The sequence below is a fragment of the Mycteria americana genome, chromosome 1 (assembly GCF_035582795.1).
Source record: "Mycteria americana isolate JAX WOST 10 ecotype Jacksonville Zoo and Gardens chromosome 1, USCA_MyAme_1.0, whole genome shotgun sequence".
NCBI lineage: Eukaryota > Metazoa > Chordata > Aves > Ciconiiformes > Ciconiidae > Mycteria > Mycteria americana.
In genome coordinates, this window is record NC_134365.1 from 60992541 (window position 1) to 61017719 (window position 25179).

At 43.0% G+C, this 25179-nt stretch overlaps 1 protein-coding gene across 2 annotated transcripts in view; it reads right to left on the bottom strand.

Moving 5' to 3' along the window:
* ABTB3 (ankyrin repeat and BTB domain containing 3) overlaps positions 1-25179 on the bottom strand; it is a 181812-nt gene that overhangs the window by 76724 nt on the left and 79909 nt on the right. For both annotated transcript variants that reach the window (XM_075501809.1, XM_075501801.1), the window contains exon 2: positions 1233-1382. In XM_075501809.1, coding sequence (XP_075357924.1) covers positions 1233-1382 — 150 coding nt within the window. The remainder of the gene's footprint in view (positions 1-1232; positions 1383-25179) is intronic.

Here is a 25179-nt window from a genome sequence, read left to right on the forward strand (position 1 = left end):
TGATTCCAAAGACGGAGCAACACTTCACGCTAAGGCATGCAAGTGCTCTTGGCTTGTTGATGTTTCACCAGAGCAGAGAAAAATTAGCAAGCTGAAAGCAGAAATTCATTTTGTGGCTTGCAGACAAACATCCATGGTGCATCCACACAGCTCATGAACAGCACGTAAACTAAGCCCTGATGATATGATGGAGCTACAGAGGAGCCTCCCATTGCTACAGAGAAAGCCAGGAAAATTAACATCAGATCCCTATGCAAGTTCTTTACAACCCAGAATGCAGTAATAAGAACAACAGTAAGCTGGGCTGCGTGTATCTTCATAGATTTTAGGCTTTTCAATTTCTCCCCAAAATTTCACAACAGACATCAGAAAATAAAATACTTGACAGTATTTCTGACAGCCTTCAGAAAAAAAAACTTTTTTGTCTGAACATTTCTTTTTTCCCACCCATAGCTTCATATCTCTAACTACACTGTAAAAATGTGATTGGAAGGCTTCTCTCAATAAAAAAAGTTTTTAAAAAGGCACTTCTGGTAACTTTATCTCCATGTCACACAAGGATTCACATGGCATTTGCCTCCTACAATGTATTTGTGCTGAAACCAAAGCTTCCAGATTTTGACAGATATCATAGACTCTCACATTTCCCAAAAAGTATTTTGATTAATAGCAAATAATTTATCTTCCAGGTGCAAATTCCTCTGGTGCAGGTTTGAGTTGTGGTTCTTTCCTCTGCTGGAACTGGAAAAGGGAAGGCAGGGTGAAGGACCTTCTCTAACACAGGTGGAATTAGCTCTGCTTTAAATTTGTGACAATACTTCCTCCACTTCTTGAAGCCTTCAGGTTTTGGCTTGCCCATCTCAAAACAGGGATCCCAGTGAAATGAGACAGGACACCAATATGACAGACATTTGCAAATCTGGCCAAGCTGTGAGGTGCTCTCAAACACAACATAGGGAAGATGAAATAAAGCACGTTTCACCTTTAAAAATGGGAGCACTGTATGCGAACAAGTCATAGGCATTGCCTTGAGACTGCACGAGACTTCTCTCCTCCTATGGCTTCAGCTGCCAAACTGGCCATGGAGCATAAACATGGCTAGATCTGCCCCAGCGTCTCCTTCAACATTACACGTGCCTCCTCATCCCTCCTCTGCACCACCAGGCAATGCAATTGGCTTTGCTTTACTCTGAGGAATGAAACCCAAACATTATCAGCAGCCTTGTACTTACTGAGTTCAGCAATGCTCCCCACGCGCGTAGCAAGCAAAGACTGCTCGATGGTCCTTAGCTCGGACTGGCTGAACATCTGCACTTCCCCGGGCTTGTTTGACCTTTGCTGGTCTTTGTGAAGGTTCAAGCTGTCCGGCAGGCAGAGAACACCTACAGTGGATAAAAAGAAAGGAGAAGCCCAATGTAATTTCAGCCAGTATGGACGACTTTGCTGCCACATCATTTTGGGGACATTCCAAGATGCAGCCTGTGTGTGCAGAGCTCAAAGACAATCAATATCTATAACTCAATGTCACAGGTGACTCATGCTCTCAGAAGTGGCCCTCATTAACTCTTCTGAATATCCTCAAGTCACTTATGATGTCACTTAGGGATAATTCTTACAGAAAATCCTAGAGAATTGCCCAAGGAGGAGGTCAAGAGGGTTCCAAGGAACCTCCTAGAAACTACTCCAAACCCATACAAATTTATTAGAAAATGGTATCTCAGCGACAGAATTCTTAAAGATTGGCTTTTAAATGATATATGATACAGATTATACATTTACAGGATTTTTCTGTAAGGGGAATTCCACCAACAATTGCCCAAATAACGGACAGCATCAAGATGCTCGCAGTGTCATTGATGGGCTTCCTGAATTTCTTTTGTAAATACAACTCCTGGCAACTGAACTGTTTGGGCTTCAAAAGCCCATTATGCAGAAGCCCTTACAGCTGTGAATTTTTGTGAGGCAGGGTATAAGTAAAGCTACTGACATAAAATAATTTACATACACATTCATTCAGTCACAAAAGTCACTTTCTGCCATGACATCTAAAACCTCAGGAGTAGATAGAGGGCACACGTTTATTAATCAAAATCACTGTCACACTAAAAAACAGGCCTTATTTACAAGAGCAAACGGCTGCATTACCATCTTTGGGTAACAGATGCATGGAAGTCCAGCTTGGAAAGCAAGCTCTCCTTCCTTCCTGCGGTCTGTAAACAGCCAGCTATGGCCATACTCTCCACAGCATCACCCTCCCAGTCCCACTGGGACACACACAGGCGGAGACCCGCTGGAGGCACTGGAATTGTACCTCTTTATGATGATTAAATTTCATCTTATCTCAGATTGTGTGATATGCAACAATTACCTTTGAAATGAAGCCAGAGTAGGAAATATATTTTTTCCATTAGCTTTTACTATTCCTTCCTTATAAGCACAGGGGAGAGGTTCTGTCCTGATGGGCCACGCAGACTTTACAAAATACATTAAGGAAAGGGTACGTATTCAGTGTTTTTCTTCAGGTGGAAGAACTTACTTACGTTTCCCAGCTCAGTAAATATATGGCGTCTAACTCTACCAATCAATAATTCTGCCAATAGGTATAACATTGGACGTCCTGGGCAGAATGTCTACCTTAACCCCTGTTTACTTCAGTTATGAAACAGCACCACAGATGTTACCGCTTTGGAGCACTGCAAGACCAGGTAACACGCCTGGGACGGGACGTTTCTCAGCCACCTCCTTAGCTCCACCAAACTGCCTTGGATTCCCTCCTCACATCCACCCCCTCCCTGCAAACAGTTTAGTCTAAAAGTTGTTTTTGCACCACGGACCTAAAAACATCCCACCCTGGGAGAAGACAGGCGGCGCAGGTTCAGTGAGCCCATTCAAAACAAAAAGTGAGGGTATACATCGGGAATACCGGGACCGAAGGTCTCGTCCACCAGGGCTGTAAGACAGCAACCTAAACCAGGATCACCCTCTGCACTCCAACAGCAACACCAAAACAAATTCCCTGATAGCCTGGTTGAATGCTGGAGATAGAGGAGCAGGAGCAGCCGTAATCCCAGCCCTGGCTCTGGTCCTGGGGTTGTAACAACCACAGTAAAACCATACGCGCGTGTGGAAAGTCACGAGGTGAGGAACACTGCTCATGAGGAAGCACCCCGGAGAGAAAGAGCAGGACATCTGACACAGCAACAGGGAGGAAAGAATTAAAAGCAGAGAGGTAAGGGATAAAAAGGGACAAGAGCTTATCAAACAAGCTCTCCAAATTCTCCTGCCATCGCTCAGTGTCTGACTCGCATAAACACTTGGCACACTGATCAACAGATTTATATTCTGGGGATGTGCAGATCTCGAGAAGTACAACACCTGGATTTAAAATGCAGACTTGCCTGCATATTTTAATAAGTATTCTCTCTTGGAAATCTTTCTCATTTATTTAGATTATTCTTTATGATTTTAATGGATAGAAATTAAGGCAAAATTGGAAGAGTCTTCCCTGCAGAAAACAGATGTGTAACTGATTTAATACTCGAAGAGATTTCTGAAAACAAGAAGTAGAGCAGGAATAGCTTTATGGCCTCTTTAAAAACATTAATATCCAACAAGAAAAATCTTTTTCAGTGAAAACACACCTTAAGCGTGGAAAAAAATACTGTTTTAAGATACCTTTACAAATAAGATTCAAATGGCTTAAAATCATAATACATACAGGAGATATTTCTCCAAGTGATTAAAGCAGTGGGATATAGACATTTTATTCACTACTTTGTCTACAACTATGTTCCCACAGCCACGCCTTTTCCTTACAAACAGCCCTGATGATTAATTACTCTGCTCTTTAGCAAAGGGAGCGTATTCTTAGGTTCTTGGATGAAAAGTGCAAATGAAATGCAAAATGCGCCATTGTTTAAAAACTTAGTGAATTATAGGATATGTCATGCCAAAGGGTTTTAGCTGGGTTGGAGACTAGTAAAGGCTTGCAATAGCCAAACATCTGATACTTATATGCCAGCTTCAAAACTATAATTGACCACAGTGGGTGACCAGTGGGGTGATGGAAGATTGTTTATAACTCTCATAATTTTGCTGGATCAGATCTGGGTTTTGCCAGCATGGAGAACGGGAATTCTATGGCTCGGGCATGCAACTCTGCCAATTTTCTAGCTAAAACTGTTTTCCCCAAAAATTATTAAAGAAAAGTGAATAAAATGCTTTTTAGAAGAAAAACCCACTTTCTTTTTATCAGTGTTTGACATAAAGCTCAAACTTGCCGATGAAAGACTATGGCAGGGAATTGCTCCCCAGCAAGAAAAAGAGCATGCCAAATCGAGGGAGGGGGAAAAAGGTAAAAACTTTGTGATTATAAATACCTTTTTTCATAAATAGAAACATTTAAATAGCCACCACCAGCTTTCACTGGTTTGGCTACAGTTCAGCTTCCTTATTTTAATTCTCTGCCGATTGGTATTATCCGCTGGCTTTTTCAGTCTTGTATTCACCCGTACTGTGTTGAACTTGACAAACAGATGAGGACCTCAAGTTTCCAATGGCCTGAAAAATTGGACTTTTTTTCACTTGCTTTTCTGGCTGTCGCTGCTGATGCTATCTGTCATTCCATACCAATGATTTCTGTGCAGTATCTTCAGAAATGAACAGCAGTATCTGTCTTTTCTCTCGACCGGCACTCTTCAATGTCCTTCCTTTCTGCACGGTTACTCAACCCTGTGCGCTTCTTTGCCCATTATTATATCCCTCTTCTTCCCTCCGATTCACTAGAGTGGAAATTAAGCAGTCAGTTGTTGCCCGATGAATACGGGGCAGGCTCACTCGGTACGCCTGCGGCTGCTCTATGCCACCCAGCAACGTACAGCAGCCGTACGTTGCATCTATGACTGCTGTGAACCACTGGAGCAAGGCGAGACAACCAAAGCGCTCAAGTGTATTTGGATTTTGTCACTTCTTTTGGTGCTTCCCATTGTCTGTACCCTCCCTGGGGCAGGGATCTGTCTAGGACTTGTCTGCAAGGAGACATAATCCGAATGGGCCATACCCAAAATCACTTTATTCACTTTGCCCTTGGCCTCTGTGTACCCTGCAGCCTGTAGGTGAAAGACTGAAGAGAAATGCAGAGAATACATTTTAAAATCAGCAGGATGCCAAAAAAAAAAAAAAAAAAAAAAAACAACAAACCCCACAGTGACAAGCTCCTAATGCTCTGCCTCCCAAATCCCTAGAGAAAAAACATCACAGGGAAAACCCGATGTACAATTAATACACTCCACATTTTTCCTGCCCTCTGGGCTCAGCTTAAACACAAGCCAGAGCTCAATCCCCAAGGACTTAAAAATCCCAAACCAAATAAGTATTGCACAAAACAACAAAGTGCAGACTGAAGATGCCCAAACTTATAAAAGCAGCAGTTATTTCAAACCTTCACGCAAACTCATCTGAAGCCAGGGGTACCTGGTAACTCCATTCCAGTTTCCCCATGCACACTCCCACCTCTTGGGCTTGGTTGATGCACAACCCTCCATTGCAAGGCAGATTTTGGCACAAATATGCATACATTCCTGCATACTCATTCAGAGCTTGCCACGGAGCTGCCCGTGCTGTCCTTTTAGCGTGACAGAAGAAGTTTGCATGCATCCCACAAAACCAAACCAAACTCAGTGCCCGGCAGCAGCCCCGGCAGAGCTTGTCCCTGCTACTCAGTGCCTCCCCAGCAAAACAGCCCGAAGGACCTGATGGCCGACAGCAACTCCAACACCAGATGCAGCAGCAGCTGTGTGACCTCTTTGGCTTTCAGGGCAGGAGAAATGTGGGGTTTGTAGCCCAAATCTCACCGAAATACAGATGAATCAGTAACAAATCTAAGCTCCTTCCACTGTTCCTCTGCACTTTATATACCAGCTGTTGCAAAACATTTGATGATTGCTGAAGTGCTGGCACCTACGGTGCCCATACTCCAGGACCGGCAGTCGGACTTCACTTTCTCTCAGGCATAGGAGGCTGCTGGCTTTCCACGGACCATGTATTGCTATTGGCACACACAACTATTTGCATTGTGCAAAAGCAGATCAAAGGGCAAAACAGCAAAAAGTAAGACAAGCAATCTTTTGTATACCACCATGAATGACTACACAATGTGGAAAGCAATAAAACAACAAGTCTTTTTATTGGAATGGGCAGTAAAGTTCTGGGCAAGGCTGTGTTGCATCCTCAAACATTGCATAGTTTGGTCCCAAACCAGCTTTGCCACTTAAAGCAGCATTTTCAACAGCACGCCCATCTCAGAAAAAAGAGAATGAGAGAGATACAGAACTTAAACTTGCAATTCCAGTTACTGCAGGTCTCAAGTTACTGCTCCAACCTTCCTCTGCTCACCTATTGTAAACATACTTCAGCACCATACACCTCCTATATTTGCAGCTTTTATCTGTATTTCAAGGAATATGAAGACATTTAATCAAGCTATTGCTTGAGCATACAGCAAATTTACCAAGACCAAATGATATCTCAAGTATTACTGAATTCAGTTTTTATATATATATACACACACACACACATATATATATACACACACACACACACACACAAAGTGACAGACCCAGGCAACCAAGGAGAGGTCTGCACTGCCTACATTCATGGGTCTGCAATACCTAATGTCACTCACGTTTCGAATTGTTTGCCTCCTCCCTCTCCCTTAGTATTCAAATCCCATGGTCTAAACCAAAACAAATTTCCAATGGCACTAAATTAATAAAAATGCCCACTGGACAATGTCATTCAAATTATCTGTGCTGAGGCATCTAGAAGAAACCCAACACAAATGTGTTTGTTTTGACTAAAAATATAAGCACTGTAAATACTATAAAACATTTTTTGCACATTTCAGTACTACCATTTGTTCCTTTGGAAAGAGTGCCAGATTTCTCTCTGTATATTAATTTAGAGTCTGGATAGAAGCATGACAGTTTTGCTGCTCTTGTCATTTTTCTTTAATTAAGGGCTCCTACTTTCAAGAGAAAATAATTCAAAGTATCTTTGACCTCCCTCTTTATCTATTACATCTTAAGCAAACATACATATCTGGAAAACAGCTTTTACTCCTACTGCAAGGAATAGCTGGATCCTACTAAGAGTTTACAGAAATTAAGTGTGCAGGATAGGTATCAGGCAAATTCTTCTACAAAATGAGCCTGAAAATGGTAGTTAAGCCTGAACAGTCCCCAAAATGCAGTGCTGCACATTGCTCAAATAAATGCTGACCTTACATAGCAGGACTATGTTTAGGAGTAGGAAATACGCTCAATCATCATAACTTTTTTTTTTTTTTTTTTTTTTTTTTTTTTTTACACACAGGAACATGGGACTAGAAGGTCTCTGAGTCCAACCTCCTGCTCTCATAAAGAATTATGTGACGTTCAAGAGCTCACAAAACATCCAATCAAGACATTCCCTTTTCTTCCACAAGCTCATGTACCGAAATATTTCCCAGCACCAGACAGCATCCTTCAGATCCACAGCATAAAGGCCTACAGGAAAGAAATAAAAGGGCCAAAAGTATTGCCAGCTGCCTTTGCAATAGCAATACACTTCACTAGGTGCAAACCCCACATGGTTGGTATTCTAACATGCAGAAAAACCTCTCCTGACCCCACCACGTTTGGTAATTGTGGCAACCATGAGTATGTGAGGATGATGCACCATCCAGGTACACACCAGATCTTGAAGCACAGCGTGGGAACACCAGGACCATGAGCTCAGCATCCCAACACCAACGCGGAGGAGCTGGTGAATAAAAAGTGACAAAAGCCACCACATAGAAGCTGAAACTCGTGAAGAAACCCTATGGCCTGTGTTGTTCGAAGCAACCTGCACTGTGACTCCTTAGCTCAGCCTGTCAACCTGACCGGCAAGGCAGATGGAAAATATCTTGACTTCTCCTTACAGAAATGAGACTATGGGGAAAACCTTAAGGCTAATCATATCAGCCAGTGCTTTCAGTTAACGGAAGACCTGGAAAGCATTCAAGGCAAGGAGTGCAAAGTGTCTTCTTTCCACACATTCCAGCCCGGTTAAATAACAGGGAGTGGCTTTGCACGGACAAAATGGAAAGTGCTTGGGAAAGCTAGGTGGTGAGATAAAGTTTCCAGAATCAGAGTCTTAGAGTAGGCAGAGCAGCCCAAATGAGGAAGGGTGGAACAGGCACATGAATCAGATCCAAGAGACTAAAGGGACACTACTTTGTGTGTCTTTAACACCTACTACCCAAAGACATTAATAAGCATTACCAGCTTTATACTTAGCCTCAAGACACTGGTGTTAAGCAGGTAAGGTAATATTTATGTCCAATTTATAGATAAAGTGAACGTAAAGCACTAGAGAGCTTTGTAACTAATTCAAGGTGAAATAAGAAATGTCAGAGAAAACCAGGAAAAGAGCATAAGGCCTCTAGTTATGCAGTTTAACCACAAGAGATCACCCTTTCTCTCCTGGAAAAATCAGTAGAAGAGCAAATGAATAATGCTTAAAAATGAAAAAACTGAGAGCCTAACAAAATCTGCCAAAAAACGGTCAACAGCAGCAACCACTGATAAATGACAAACAGAAGTTGTACAAACTCTGCAGATTTTGGGTTCTCACCAGCAGGAACTTCACTTCCAGAACCACTGCGAAGAACGATCCTCTGAGCTATGCAAGGGCAACTTTTTTTGTTTCATCTGGCCAAGTCTGGAGGTTTTGTCTGAGCAGTTTTGTCTCTGGCTCCTTGCAATTGGAAATTTTAGTAACTGCATATCTGCAGAGCAGTTTTTTCCAAAGACGTGTGATCGTTTTCAGGGCAGTATCCCAGCTGAGTTGGATTTGATTTCATCAAAAGCCAGAACGGATGATCATCATCCAAAGCAGAGAGTACCTCTGTGAGATATTAGAGCAGATGTTACAGGAAGACGAGATAATAGAATCATATTACAACATGCAACTGTGACATCTTTTCTTGTAAGGAGTTTCTTAGCACAACACATTCTGCTTAATTAGGACGTCCTCCTTATTAGGATCCTTCTAAGGCAATCGTTTTAGCCTAATGATAATGAGTGGCAATCACTGCTGCTTAAAATGGCATAGAAGTAACAACAATTCAACTAAATTAGGATATATTCTGCCAGTACCAAGCAGTTAAGTGGTGCACAACGAAGTGGAACGCAGGATGGATTTCATTGTTTAGGCTATGTATTACAAAACAAAGAAGAATCAGAAGATTAGATCCCGCTAAACATAGAAACGAAGCTTCCAAATCACCAGCTACAGCTTTACATTTATTTTTATTAGGATATAGAGAAAACAAAATCTTGGTCCTGCCAAGATCAATTGCAAAACTTCAAAATCCTCAAAACCACCACCAAGAAAAAATACAAAAACAGTGAACGTGAAGCAAGCTGGTCCACAAGCAAGAGAAGAAATGGAGATCCGTCTCCTCATGCTTATTCCAAAGTCTCTCCCATTTTCCTAAAGTGGCCTTTGTGGTACTGCTGCCAGGCAATAAGCAGCAGATGCTGCTTACTGGCGTGCATCCACGGGCAGGACAGACAACACGGGTGCTGATGGCACGACGAGCTGCGGCTGATGCAATGGCTGTATCCCCCTCCCTCTCCCTAGCGAGGGGACTGATGTGCACCACACACCTTCACCTACCTGTGATTTTCACTACTTCTCTCCCTGTTGACCACAAAGGGGCATTTTATCGACTTCACAACAGGAAAATTGCTCAACAGCACACTGTGCTCAGCCACGCTATTCCATTGTCACAGTGACCATAAAAGTTTCAGTGCGAGTTGTGATTTTTTTGGCAGAGATGTTTGAGCTGACACAGCGCATTTATTTCACACCAGGTACCCATCAGCTCGAGATTACCCTGATCTAGGCTATGCTGCCCTGGAACTAGTGATTCAGAGAAGAAAGGTTTTCTATTGCACTCTTTGACAGGAGGCATCCAGATACAGAAAATAAAATTAAAATATACCGGTATCATCTTCCTTCTCCGCTACACGCAAATAAATATAATACATGCAGCCATCAGTATCTCAATACAAGCAAGAAGCTGATAGATCATGGGGAATTTGCAGAAAGAAAAGAGCATGATGAACATGTTGGCAGTGCTGGCTAGCGAGGAAGCTTGGAGTAATGCAGATTTGATGGTACCCAGTCTAGCTGCAAGATGCCTCTTCCAGCTACTGGCAAGTACTCAAGATGGCAGACACATACTCAAGGGGGAAAGGCTGTGCACTGGTATAAACATGGACTCTGGGAATGTGCAGGAGTACTAACTCACGCAAAACCAGATTTGGCTAAAACCAGGCACAATCCCCTACTAGACAAAGAGTTTGCAGAAGGTCTAAGCCTTTTATATCACGGAAAATGACAAAGAATGTGTTAACAGGTTTTATTTTATGGAAAAAGGCCTGTCAGCTGATAGCAGCACAAGAGGATTCGGTGATTCATAGCTTAATATGCTTTCCCAGAGCTTGTTATTTCCTTCGTTCATTACCGTCAGCCCCCCGAAATGCCCAGCCATGACAAGACAACTTCCCCTTCAGCAACCGTGATGTAGGCACGGCCCGAAAGCCCAACAGCGCTGACATGGCATCTCTCCTAACCCAGGGCGGTCTCCTCCAGTACGTGATAAACAAAACACCAGCAGGTAATTCAGAGTCATCGGATAGGTATACGCTCAAGTCTCTTCTTTATGAGCCGTGAGTTTCTTGTAACGATACTGTTTGGGACTTCTTGAGAGACTGAGTATTTCAGTTGCAAATGAATAACCCCATGCAAGCACATAATCCTCCATTTTTTAAGACCTACTATCCAAACAGGCTCCTGTACTGGGTACTGCAGCTATAGTAAAGTAGTACAAAATGCTTGATCCAAAAGAACATTTTTTCTGCTGCTTTCTCTGTGTGCCACCATTCCTTTGGCACAGACACCATTCGTTGAATGCCTTCAAGGGCTGGATCCATCATTTCAAAAACACCAATGTGCTTACAATTTCTGAGCAGTTGCACCAAATACTATACAATACACTTGGCAAGAATATTTCAAATATCTTAAAAAACAACTCCTCCATTTGCTTCAATATTTGTAAAGATTAGTATGCTTTTTACAGGCGAAGGAATTGTTTGCCAAATTTCCTCCTTCTGCTTTGGAACATCATCAGCTTGTACAAACCCCATGAATAATACATAGCGGAGCAGACACTCGGTATTCAGACTGAGCACGGGGCATTCCCATCACAGTTACCAACTGTACCTTTTCCATTTCACAGGTGGGCATGGTGGCAGCAGCTGGAAACGGGATCAAGGAGAGCAGGACGAGGCATCTGTGGTCTACGGAGCAATCACCACCTTACACTTGGGAGCCAGTTATGTATGCAAAAGCTTATGCAAACATCCAGGAATAAGGATGGTCTGCAATTCAATCTGGTGAAACACCTGACCTTACAAGGGTGGGGTGACCGGTTGATGGGAGAATAACACCCCTTTCTGTGGAGCTGGGTGCTTGCTGTTTGCTCTGTAAGTCACCTTCCACAAACGCCAAAGCCTTGGGCTCTGTCCCAGGGAATGCTGCCCTAATATCAAAAAGCAGCTAAAACCATCACCGTCCTTCAACTTTGAACAACTAAATCGTCAGCCTCAAAGGTTTCTAGGAGGGCACTAGGGTATGTGATTGAATGAAATAAATAATAAATAAATTAAATGAGTAAAATCTGCAGTCGGTAGGGCATAAAGCTGAAAACAGAGAACATGTAGGGGCTGCAATGAAGCTCCCAGGACTATAGGACACAGGTGAACAAAATTGCCCTGCCGCCACACGTTGCCGTGCTTCAGCGGGGAAATGCAGGCAGCTCTGGCACAACTCTTACTGACTTTGTAAGGGTCGGGATTTTACCCCCAAGCGATGAGTTTTGGGTAAACCGGAGCGTGCAGAGCCCACAGTAAAGGTTAAGTAATTAGAATTTCCTTTCAACTGCTTGCACAGATGAATATCAGATTAGCCACTCCACCCTCACCATGAAAGCCCACGCTTAATGAAAGTAAATAATAAGATGTTTTAGAAACACACGCTTTTATTTACTGGCTTTAGGGCAGTATCCCATCACCCCAAGCATTTACTACGCTCCCTCCCACCCTGCTAAGGATGGCCCTGAGCACAGCAGGATAAAAACCATCTACCTTTGAAGGCATATATGGTACAGGACTATGCTGATCTCCTGAGCTGTCGAAAACCCCAGCGCAGGACGTCACTTACAGCCCCCTGCACGCCCCCCCCCCGCGCTCCCAAGCCAGGTTTGCTGCATCATTTGGGGTATCCCTAGCAGGCGAGATGTTCTCACCTGCAAACACATGAGCTCAGGTACGGACAGCTGTGACCTACGTGGGACCAAGGTACCCAGCTCCCACCTTCAGCAAAGGAATAACCCTCTGCCTTCAGCATGTGCTTCAATGGGTTTTTGTCACGTATTTAAAGCCAAATATTCACCTAAAAATTTCACTGACTGGAAACCCTGGATGCCAGCCAGATGACAGTCTAAAAGTAACCTTTATGTTCTTCAAAAATTCCACTTTGCTTACTAAACAGAAATGGCTTGTTAATAGCATGTATTTCACCATCCAGACCTTTGATATAGACACCTACAACAATAAATCAGCTCTGACCAGTAAAGGTTAACCTATATACATATATATATATGGTAAAATCGTTACAGACAATGAAAAAAATTTACAACAGACATTAGACTATGTCGCTAGCATACTTTTATGACCGCATGCCGTACAGATTGGCTGGCTGAACCCGTTTCAAATAATTCAGGTTTTACAGAGCTGATGGACACCCTCTTCCCCACCCAGCTATAATACAAACTAACTCTGTTCAGGTGCATGAGCTCATTACACAGCTACCAGTTTAACTGAAAAAGCCTTTTAAAAAATTACTTTAAAGAGGTTTAATAATTTTTGTTTTGATTCCTACGGAGTATCCATTTGTACATTCTGAATGTTATGATATCCAGATACACAGTTTTCTTCTTAAAATATCTCATTCATTTTTTGAAAATGATGCCCTCTATTACTTTTTCCAGACAGAAAAGGCTGCACATTTATTCTCATAGTGGTTTAAAGGTCAAATATAGTTTCCATTTATGCATGATCTTCAGACTTGAACCTCTGCATTATTAATCTCCTCCACTTTTTCACCTAGACATTCACACACAGATCCACAAACACCAAAAACCCTAAAGGGATATGATCATTTCTACAGCAGACCCTTCTTCAGCGCACTGAACAGACAGAAGAAACAGATGCTTGCTATTTTATCCTTCTGCTTCAGTGTGGTCTTTGGCATTACTTTGACACGACTGCATCTTATCCATCCTCTGCTTTGAGCAAAGCACGATGCCGCTCCCCATGGGCTCACCTCTTCCCACGGGTGCCCTTGCAGGGACAGAGCCGCATCCCCGGCGGTGCCTCCACTGCCCCACGGCACTGCTTCCCCAGCCCTTCCCCAATACTCAAGCACCAAAACTAGGGCGAGGAACAAACCGTAGAGCAGTTTTTCCCCCATAGCCTTGGTCTTGGAAATGGCTGAGCCAAGTCGGCTGAAATTTAAAAGAAAAAAAAAAAAAAAAATTTTTAAATCATTTTGGGGAAGTGACTGCCCTAGAAAAAGCTAAATGCAGTTGGAACATATCAGAAGCAACTGAAATCGGGGACATATAATGATCATCAGCAGGTAGCCGTAACAGAAGGCCATGCTAACTGCCTTGCCAGCTGCACCTCGTCTGCTGATTTTATTTAGCCTTTTCTCTTTTAAGCAGACTGAAAGAAACCAAATGGTATTTGGAAACTTCCAGACACAGCTTCAGTGGGTCAGCATTACATAACTGATAAGCTGACTAAGGAGCAATATACGCCATGAAGGACATAGAAATTGAATATAAATCTTGGAAATTGATTCAAGTCAAAACCCCAGACAGAAAAGAACCCCCAAATAATAAACCAATATAAAGTAAACTCTTCATCATACTCCGTTTTCCCAACAGTCAAATAAACTCCATTTCCATCACCCAGGTATGGTCCCCGAACAGCCGCCTGTTCATGATATCATTTCTTCCCTCCTCTCACTTGCATACAGACCTCCGGCTGTGTTCACAACAGCTACCTGCTCTCAGCGTCCCTGGGACCCATTCCTCAGCATCTTTCCCAGGGCTACAACAGAGAGATGCCCAGTCCTTTTACTGCTAGCATCATCTTATATCTGCAACAAACCAACCCCATGGTTTAGCCTGGAAGTCCTCGCTGAAGGTGGTTACAGCTACTAAACTAAGTAAAGCTGTAATTATTCCAGTCACATTCTCTGTGGATAAGCACAACAAAACGCTCCTTGGTTCATATTTCTTAATATTAACAATGATATGAACCATAGGGAATTATAAAAGTTAGAGAATTATGAAGATCGTAATATTTGGAAAAGACAGAGATTCAACAAGAACTACTATTTTGTAGCATAAAAGCACGCTATGAAATGTTGCTTGCAATGCGCAACACTGCAAGACCTACAGGAATTACAAGCTAGTTTTCATCATCTCAGCAGCATGTCATGAGGAAAACAAACAAAAATAGACTAAATTTCTAGTTCGAAAAGAAAATAAATTTGTAATTAATTATTTTAATTCTATTCTAGTGAAAAGGCAGAACTCTGCAATTTAAATCATTTGTAGATTCATGGCCTCCAGCCATGAGCGGAGAACACACTACCATTGACCCTAGCCACAGGGTCTGCTACAGCAGGCCAAGCGTGATCTATGAGCTTCATTAAGAAATTAAATAGAGTTCATATACACACACACACACACATATATACATACACAGACACACAATGTGAAATTAAAGTAGGCATTTGCATGCACCAGACTTCCCAGAGAGTACACTCTGCTGGAGAACTGTCACTTACTTTGAGCTCATTTGCCCAGAAATATGTAATCAAGAAAGTAATTCTTGGCTTGCTGCTAAGAGTTTGAATACGTGTTGGACTTGGCTGTGCAGAGAGATACCTGCAGGGCCACCTCCACATATACCCCCTCTTGGTGGATGCTTGGTGGAGCCAGCAGACAACATGCAAAAAACGAGTTACGATGCCTGTCCCCTGTTTATCTATGCATTTGTTTCACCTCAAGAGTTAACAGGTAATAGGATCTGACTCTTCTGCTAAAAGCCCCTGGTTTTGTGCGAGGGCTAAGCCACTGCACAGTGCTGAGGATGCCACCATACAGGCATCTGACAGCTCCTGAACACAACGCACAGAGCACCAACCCATCAGCAAGAAAATACCATATTAAGTAAATCGATGCAATTTCTCTCATTGCTGTGGTCTTTTATACTAAGTTTTAGTGCACTTAGGGACAAAAATATACTAACTACAGACTATTCATAGGCAGAGCTAAACTGTTAATTTAAATGGGAAACAATATCATTTTCTCTTGCACCATTATATATGTAAGTTACACAGACACAACACTTGAAAGACACGTTGCACGTGGGTCATCTTTTCTGACATGAGGTTTGCGTAATGAAGACAGTTCTTCTGGCCCAAATTCCTCATGTTAATCGTGTTTCTAGGTGACCAGCAATGGATTTAGTGGATGCTCAAAATGGTTTGTTGAGTAAGAAAGTTGCTTCTTACCCTGGCAGAAGTGGAAGCAACCTCCCTTCTCCCCATCTCCTGCAGTGGAAGCGTATGGTACGGTAACAGCAATATTCCAAAATACACAGGTCACCGTGAACACAGCTGCAGTGGGCAAAGCCTTCAGTATGAGAACTGAAAGACCACATTCAATGAAGAGGAATTTTGACAAAAGAGGTGAGCTTCTTTTTTTTGCATGTGGAAATTGTTATTCTTGGTATTTCCAGAGCACAGCAAACCACTGAAACTTTTTCATTTAATATATCTGTAAGTTTCTTCCTCAGACAAATTCATCTTTATTCAGCACTCAGTTGGTATTCTTTGTCCACTAAACATAGCTAGGGAATTTGACACATTTTTATTTCCTTTCCGAAATCAACTGTGCGTGTACACGTCACCGGTACTGATTTATCATACGATCACGGGTTCTTTCCCCACCTCTGCTGAAACAGCCACTACATCCAACTTTGAATTCACGACCATTTTTAGTGTCAAATGGCAAAAAAAAAAGTCTCCAACTCAAATTATTTAAAGGGATGAGTATAACAATCATGCCAAAATCAATGATGATGTGACAACCTGAAAGCCTTTGAGACCGGTTCTCAAAATTAGAGACATTGGGAATCCGGGTTTTACCCTACATTCAACCCCCACACATTACAGATTCTACCAGTTCACATTTAAGGATACCCAAGTAGCCCTGAGTTTGCCCTGATCATGAAATGAAGGGGACAACTGGAAATTTTGAGACAAGGTTTTCTTCTTCAGATAGAGCTGGAAAGAGGAACTGGAAACTGTTCTTCAGTTTTGGTTATGGACCGATCATAAGGCTGCCACTTGCAAAGTCTATCCACCAGAGTTTTTACGCAAAAAATGTTTCAGAAGTGCTCTGATTCAGAAAGGGCAAGTCCAGCAGCATGGCCTTCCCAGCACACTCTGAGATAGGGAAACAAGATGCAGATGCAGTCAGACTGCCCTGCACTGGTTTCTCAGGATCCATAGCCTTGACCTTCATCACATACCTTTGAATCTTTCCAATCTGAATTGTTCATGCAGCAAAAAAAAATACATTCTGGGGTCTGCATATCATGGCGGGGGGGAAGAAAAATATGACTGCTAGAAACAGCGCTTGCAACTCTAAGGAGAAAAATAGTAAAATATTTTGGGGATGACTTCAGAATCATGGGAAATACGCAGGATGAAGCAATGGCTTTCATGTGCAAGTAGAAGTATGATTAAAATGTCCTTAGACACATAACTCAAGCATCAGCACAGAGCAATATGATGTAGACAGGAGAGGTAAGAAGCTCATGAACTGTGCTTTATTGATAGGACGTACAAGATTAATGCAAGCAGATATAGGGAAGGAAAACAATTAAAATATAATCAATGGAAAATAATCCTCACACTAAGCCACTCTGCATGCTTTTGGGGAATGAACTGACAGCTGAGTGTGCAATAACATTCAGGTGATCTACCATCCTCTTACTTTTTATGAGTTAATAGTAACCGACTGGTGTGCATGGCAGCAACATATGAGGACAGCTCTGTTGAAGCAAACACCAATTTGCACTTAATTTTAATTGTACAGCAAACCTTAATTCAGGTGCTTCAAAAGCAGACTGACTAAGAAATTACTCTGAAGCAAAGCAAGGACAGACATTCAAAATATGTAATACTAACACAGAGAAAGATTACGCATCTTGGGGGCAGCTAGAACATGCAGCTCTTCATCCAAAGACAACAACATCCAGGACAACAATCAAGACAATGTCTTGTCCAAAGACAAGAAACATACTATTCGAGATGAACCTAGACTAGGTGGAAACCAGCATGTTTTTGTCACCTCTCAGCTGGACTAGGGCAGTTCATCTACTGATCATGAAGCCTTCAGGCCCTGGCAAGCCCCAGCTCGTGTAGCACATCGTCTCAGCCACACAGGCTCCTGCAAGCGCCTAAGCTACCACGCTTCCTCTAGAACTAACAGCCCCATGGTGTCCCACCACCTTGCAGTCCAGGTGCAAGGTACTTGGCTAATAATAACTACTTATTTGGCTAATATGCTGTTTGGATATCAAATCCAAAGGCCTGTGGGACATACTGGAAAAGCTGCCGCTAAGCTGAGCAGACCCGGGATGTTTGGATGTGGAAGGTGACTCCTGTAGGCATGCAAAATGCCTGCTGCGCCAGGGCTCGGCTGGTGGCAAACACCAATGAGCTGGCCGCCCGTGGAAATCCTGTTCCAGCGACAGCTCCCCGCCGGTACGTCTGTGCATGTGCCAACACCCGGTCTTTATTCAATTCCCTCTGTTGGTTTATTTTGGCCACCGATCAAATCTCCACATGCTGTAGCCCACAGCCGGGAATCTGCGAGGGCAGCGGAGGAACAGCACGGGGGTTGATGGCAGAGCTGCACTGCTGCCGGCTCGAGAGCAGAGAAACCAGTGCTGCCACCGATCTCAGCCGGCTCCTCATCGCTTTGGGAGGGCTCTGCCGCGACCGCAGCCCGTGAGAGCGGAGTGACCTCCTTCGTCCCACCAAGGGACGTACGTGACATCTGTAGGTGCTGTGGTTTGCAGGCTGTGGTTCCAAGCCGGCAGGCGCGGAAACGGGCTCGGTTATTTGCAGCACACAGGCGAGGGCTGCCTGGGCACGCTCGCGTAGCTGTGCGTGCCGGTGAGCATCCTCCGGCTTTGAAGAGCCATGAGTGCAAACCAGCCCTGCGCTGGCAGGGGTTTGTAAAGAGCATTGCTGGGTTTGCTTTATCACCACAGACTAAATACTACTGCAGATGACTTCCATAAAATGAGACACATTGCTGTAATAAAGGAAACAATATTTACCAAGATGCTTAGAACTTTATTTTCAATATCTATCTTCAAAGCAATTAACTAATATTAGGGCATTAATTTTCCTCAGACCTCTGTGATGCGGGTGGGTAAAGTTAGGCCTCTCTTAGTTTACACAATTAAAGGGGTAATGCTTCAAATCTGCTGCCCTGAAGGGGAGCAGAGGTACCGGTACCTGCGACGAAACCAGTCCTCAGAGGTCTTAATGCACCAGCCCAAATCCCTGTCTCTATAAGAAGTGAAAGAGTTGGCAGCAGGGTAAAGCTGGGCGCAAGACACTTCCTGGGCAAAGCCAGCAACACAACGCTCACCACCACAACCACCGAGAGGACGCAGCACGAACGATGCACCCAGTGAACATTTCAACATGTAGAGCCAATGAAGGTTCCTCAAAGAAGCAATGCTCCACCGCAATGCCACGCAGAGAGGATTCACCCCAATGTACGTACGCTGACACTGGGGGTACCGGCCCTTATTTACGCCACTGATGGTCCCAAATCAGCCCAAAACACTCATCGTGATGGAGAACCAGGGATATCCAGAGGAGCATGCTGCACTGGCGCAGCAGGGTAGGAAGAGGAGCTTTGCTCCCTGGGGGAACATACGCCTTGTCCGGTCTCAGGATCTTCTACAGCAAGTGCAAGCCCCCCATAGCACACCTCCAAAATGAGCTGGGAGCCAGGACTCCCACCTCCAGCCGCAGTCTGCCATGGATGCCTGCCTGGCCTCCACCAACCCCACCGACCTTCACGTGCCCCAGTTTATCCCTCCGTAAAACTGGTGACGCCATGATGATGGCTTGTTTCAAGAACATTTGGAAAGCACCTTGAAAAGTCCTATGCTACATCAACAGCCCCCCCAGTAGGTTTATCAATAAACCAATTCTCAAAAGAAACAGTGAAAATGGAAAATGGGAGTTTCACGGTGGCTTATTTAAACACAGGCGCATGATTTGGCCTTGGCAGCAGAAGGGCGCGTACTCTGCTCCTCGGGTACATTTCAAAGACAACTCTGCTATGCAGAGGTGAAAATGAAGTGCTCTTAAAAAAAAAAAATACTCCCCGCACCCAACACTGTGGACTTTAATAAATCCAGATGTCTAATAATTCAATTCTTAAAACCGTGCCTTGTAAAAAAAAAAAAAAAGTCAAAAGAAAAATGCAGGGAGGAAAGCACGTTTTATATTCATTAAAGAGCTCACCAAACTGCACAGCGTACCTGGGAGAGTCAAAGGAAAGGAAAAGGGGAAAAAAACATACAAAGTACAGACGTTTCAAATCATACAGAGCAAATACTCAAGGGCAGTGCAATGTTATGAAGTAGCTTAGTAGAACTGTTTAGCAGTTGCAAAGATACTTTTAAACATTTCATTATTGGGAAATCCAAATGTCAAAAAATCCCGAAATTGTCTTAAAAATAAATACATTTTTATGAGTAAAACCACAGTTCTTTCATTTGCTGCTTTATTTCCACAACTTTCAGCACATGCTCTGCTCTAGTCATGTTGTCAAACTTATCTCTTCAAACAAGGAACACAGAAATTACATTTTCCTGCATGTCAGAGGAAAAGTTCTCAAGAAAACCCAGCATCCCAAGAGCTGGGGCTTTAGGAAAGCCATCAAACAGGCAGAGGCCTTTACTGACCACATCAGCACTGGTTCTTAACTGGATCCTCACCGGTATCTCAGCCATTCAGCCTGAGATTTTTAGTAGCACCTTTCATAGATTTACAGGCAATAAATCTATCAAAGCCTTCTGCTTTTCTTTCATCTTTTGGGGGGGGGGGGGGGGGGGGGGGGAGAAGATAAAGAAGAATGCCAAAGAAAAGCTCGCGGCATGTGCCAGGGAAAGGGAAGACAGTGAAAATAATTCAGCGCTAGGAAAAAGAATCCGTATTGACAGAGTTGATAAAAATATGAAATAATACAAATATAATTCATGTAACAGTCCCAGGACAAGAGATCATTTTTTTGTATGCTGTCCTTGTGACCTTATTATTATTTCATAAATTGCTCCAACACTTTGAGCTTTGCCGGTATTAACACAGAGAAAGCCCTGCAGGTTTGGAGATGGAGGCACAGCCACTGGGGCTGGGGGCCAAGGGCTGGAGCACGGTCCCACCACCCCTTGCTGCTGGAGCTGGCTGGTGGGACTGGAGAGCCCAAGTGCTTTGCAGAATATGAAGTAACCCCTATCAAGGTCATGCTTTGAATGCAAACATGCCGCAAGGAACTTAATAGAAATTAATGATTGTGTAAAACACAGTGATTTTAAATTTAATACACAGCATTGCAATTTGAAAATTTGGGCTTGGATGTCACAGCATTTCCTTGGTTTCAGCTTTTTCTACAGATGTAAAAGCACCACCCTCTCATTCATAAGAGAAAGTTTAATGAAAACGCCAAGGGACAGTGATAAATTACTTTAACTTCACCACTGATTTAGCAGAGTATTCTTAACCAGATGAAGCCCATAGGAAACAGGTTTCAGACAAGGCAAAACTCATACCAATTTTATCGTCAGCACAATAAAGATCAAAGATGGCAGCCCTTTTTTATTTGCCAACTCATCTGCTTTTTGTTTTTTTAAATCCCACCATAAAAATAATGTACCAGATCAAGCTCTCCATCACTACAGTGAAAAATGAGGAGTGATGCCAAGAGTCATTGAGACTATCACTGAGCAAAACACTCAGCAAAATCCGGTCCCCTCTCTCTTTCTTTTTTGGGTCTAACTAGATCTCATCAGCAGCTTGCTAATCGCTCACTTCCAAAATCCCAATGGGAAGCAGCGGATGCCAAGGGAACCGTCCGGAAGGCGCACAGCCCATCCAAACAAGACCTCTAGCTCTACAGCAGAGCACACTTATCTCTGCAAAGCCTTTGTTTAACCACCCCAGCTGAAAACACATGCGGATGACAAGCATTTACAAGTAATTTAACCTAAAATTCGTCGAGGGGTTTGTTAGTCTTTGCTGGAAACAACATTTGGCAGCCATACCCAGCCTCTGCAGCCTCAATGACAGGCACTCCCAATAACATGGAACAGAGGCTGGCAACATTTTCCATGGCAAGCTTTCACGCAGTTTGCTGGTAATTTTTTGAGAGATGCTTTTCTCTGTCATTTTATGTAAACTTTACATCAAGTTCAGTAAACTTTTGTTTAGTGAACTCAAGGAACTCATTTTAGTAAAAAACATGAAAGAAAAATATCCATGAAAATCTGGAAGAGGAAGGGAGTGAATAATTTGACCTGAAAGCTCATGTGTTGACCAGATTTTCACTGTAAGACTAATCACTGAAGAAAGCACCGAATGGCAAAATTCACTTATAAACTTCAGAGATTTCAAGAAAACACTTGACAGACTCCATCACTATTCACTCTGGAACATCTTGAAGCGTTAGGCTTGCCAATGAAAATAATTACATCATCAAGCCTTTATACCAAGCTGCAGCTTGAATACTTAAAGCAAATTCAGATTTAAGTACAGTGTTCAACATAAAGGCTGGTGTCAGATCAGCAAGAATTCTCTCACTTCTGTAGCTGGGCACTGCAATCGGCTTCACTGGGAAAACAAACATAAATGTAACAATACACAGTTTAACAACAGTCCCCTTCAAAATCCAGCCATGGCTGATGTCCCCAAGTCTTCCAAGTGTATCCTACCCAACACGCAAGACTGATAAAAGCCAACAGTTGGATCCAGCACTGGAAGAAGTTGGGGTTAGCAGCCTGCTACAGAGGAAAAAATGTAATTAAAACACAACTTCCATCTTAAAAGGAGTGATGCAGTTTATACGTTAATTGGCTGTAATTCAGTCAACTGGGATAATTTCACCAACTGAAAAGAGGGTATTTGTGCTTAGCATCTTAAATAGGATTCACCCATTAAAAAAAACTATCTATGGCTCAAACTCTTGAAGACTACAAGTCTTCAACTCAAAATGTTATTCCTGCCTTGATATACAGACAAGAAAGCTGTAAATTCATGCAGGGTACAGACAGACAAGCGCTGTTAGAAGCAAATGTATCAGAAAATCCTGGGTATAGCATAAAATGAACTGATGAGGGATGCAAGGATTTACTCCAAGGCTGTCTCTTATCTGTAGGGTTACCCAGAAAAGAGGGTGGAAACATTTAGCAAGTGTGGTAGGGACACAACTTGAGCAGAAGAAGGTGGGGGGGGGGGAAACCCTGTAAAAAGTGGAAATGACACTGGAAGTTTTGCAAAAGCACAGGTGGGCTTTCGGGAGTAGTTTCTCCTTGTCTTCAGCTACACAGGCAGATGAAGAGCTGCATCATTAGATCCTGGCCAAAGCAATGCAAACACCAAAAAGCAGGAATTTTGCTTGTGTAAAGCCCATCTAGACTCTGGGCTTTTTGCCGGTCAGGCTTCGCCAGCTGGAGGTGGTAACTCTTTGCTGACAGCCACGCCAGCAGGACTCAGCAGCACCAACACGGCTTCAGCCCGCGCTACGCCTCATCCCCAGCAATCGCGGGCTGCCGCTGCGCTCTCGCACGTGCAAAAACACAGCCCCATCTTGCACCCTTGGAAACGATATTCACAGCAAAACTGCCCACAAGCAAGCACACGGGGGAGTAGCAATAAATCTGTCCCCTCACATAACTGATCTTCGCTCAACTAAAGGTTTTATAGAGCTGCGCGACAAAACGCAGGGATACTTAAAAGTGATTGCTTAAGAGACAAGGAGCCTACCAACTAGAAATGAGATGTGACGTGAAGGGATTCCTTCTTTCTGTTCTTACAATTTTAATGTTTCTATAAATGTTTTACGTACACATACTACCTGTCTTTATTGTAAGGTTGTAAACGATAAAGGCTAATTTTAATACAAGAGTGAATGTTTAAAGCACTGTAAGTCCCCCTAAATGGCAAAGGCAGTCTAGACCTTATAATATACTGCATCTACTAGCAATCCACTAGCGTTTAAGTGACCAGTGTGAGCATGACCTGGACTAAAATTAAACTTCACAGCCCAGTATTACACGGCTGACAAAAATTGCACTTATTTCGACATATGCACTAAATAAAACTCAAACAATGCTAAAAACTCAAAAAACCCTCGCACATGCAGGAAAATGACTGTACTCATCAATATATAGATAACATAATATAGTGGCAAATCAATACTTTTGGGTTGATAATTCACTTAAGTTACAACATATTCCACACATGACTCAATCAGAAAACGTAAATTTTTGGAACAACGTAGTTAACTGTATGCCAAAACCACACCAAAGGAAAGTTAAAGTCACAAAGTCAAGTATTCTAAAATTAGGAATTGCCAGATTAAATTTACTATTGCAATCATAATTTTCTTCTCTTGTGCATGCGCGCTACCACACATGGTTTTATTCCACTGCTATTTTTTTTTTTTTTCCCCACAAAACTTACAAGAGACCTGCAAAAACTACTGGAAAGTTGGAAGGAAAGCAGAAATAATGGAAGATTACAGTGATTAGTCCCTGATTCTAGGGAGGAAAGGAAAAAGGAAGGGAGAGAAAGGAAGGGAGAGAAAGGAAGGGAGAGAAAGGAAGGGAGAGAACGAAAGGGAGAGAACGAAAGGGAGAGAACGAAAGGGAGAGAACGAAAGGGAAACCCAAACACCCGCTACGTTTCCTTGTCCTCGTGTCACTGAGATGGATGGCTTCAAGTTGACATGTTTCCAACGTACAGTTAGCCACCTCTTCTCTGGCTGAAGATCTAAAAAGCGGTACCTTCTCCCAGGAGGAAAAAACCCCCAGATTTTCCGTCTGTAACAGGTAATATTCCAAGGAATATGGAAACACAGGACAAATCTGCTTTTGTGAAACACTGCTCTGCAATGCTAGAGTTTTGTTCACCTTAAGTAGGACAGTCAAACACCCAGTAAACCCCAAAAAAGGAAGCATCTGAAACTACATCTCACCCTTTATTCACTCGGCTTTAAAATGATAACCCCTCATTAGAGGAACATCTCATTAAATAGCCCATCTGGGTCATCATGCAGGTTCTCTGCTCTAACAGGCAGCACAAAACCCCAGAGGACTCGGGGACGGTTGATGTCCAAGAGCTTTTTCTTTGCTGCATTAAGCAAAGATTTGCCTGGTGTCTCTAAGGACCCTGATGGCAAGAAGGTTGGGAGCCTTCAGTTTGTTCTCTCCATCATTAAATCTCCAGGGGAAAGCGCTGTCTTTCATTATCACCATCATTAGCACTTCCTGGCAACTATGAATTCAGTTCCTTGAATCACCTGTCTCAGCTCTACTGCTAAAATCCTCTGGAGGAGCTTGCCGACTCCTAATTTCAGGTAAAAATGTTTTCATTATTACAAGTTATTTAAGAGGATCTTTACAAAGCACAAAGAGCACATGTTTCACGGGCAAGGTTCACCAACAGCATAGGGTGATGAGCATTACGGCACTGCTGCGGTCATTTTTTTAACACCTAAAGGACCACCTGCGGGCCCATACATCCCAGATCTCACGTTTATTTGAGGTCAGAAGCAGGGGTGACAATCTAGACTGGCCTTTATGTCCTCAATGGCAATTCTTCAGTCGTTTAATGATCTTCTCTGACCTTCCCACA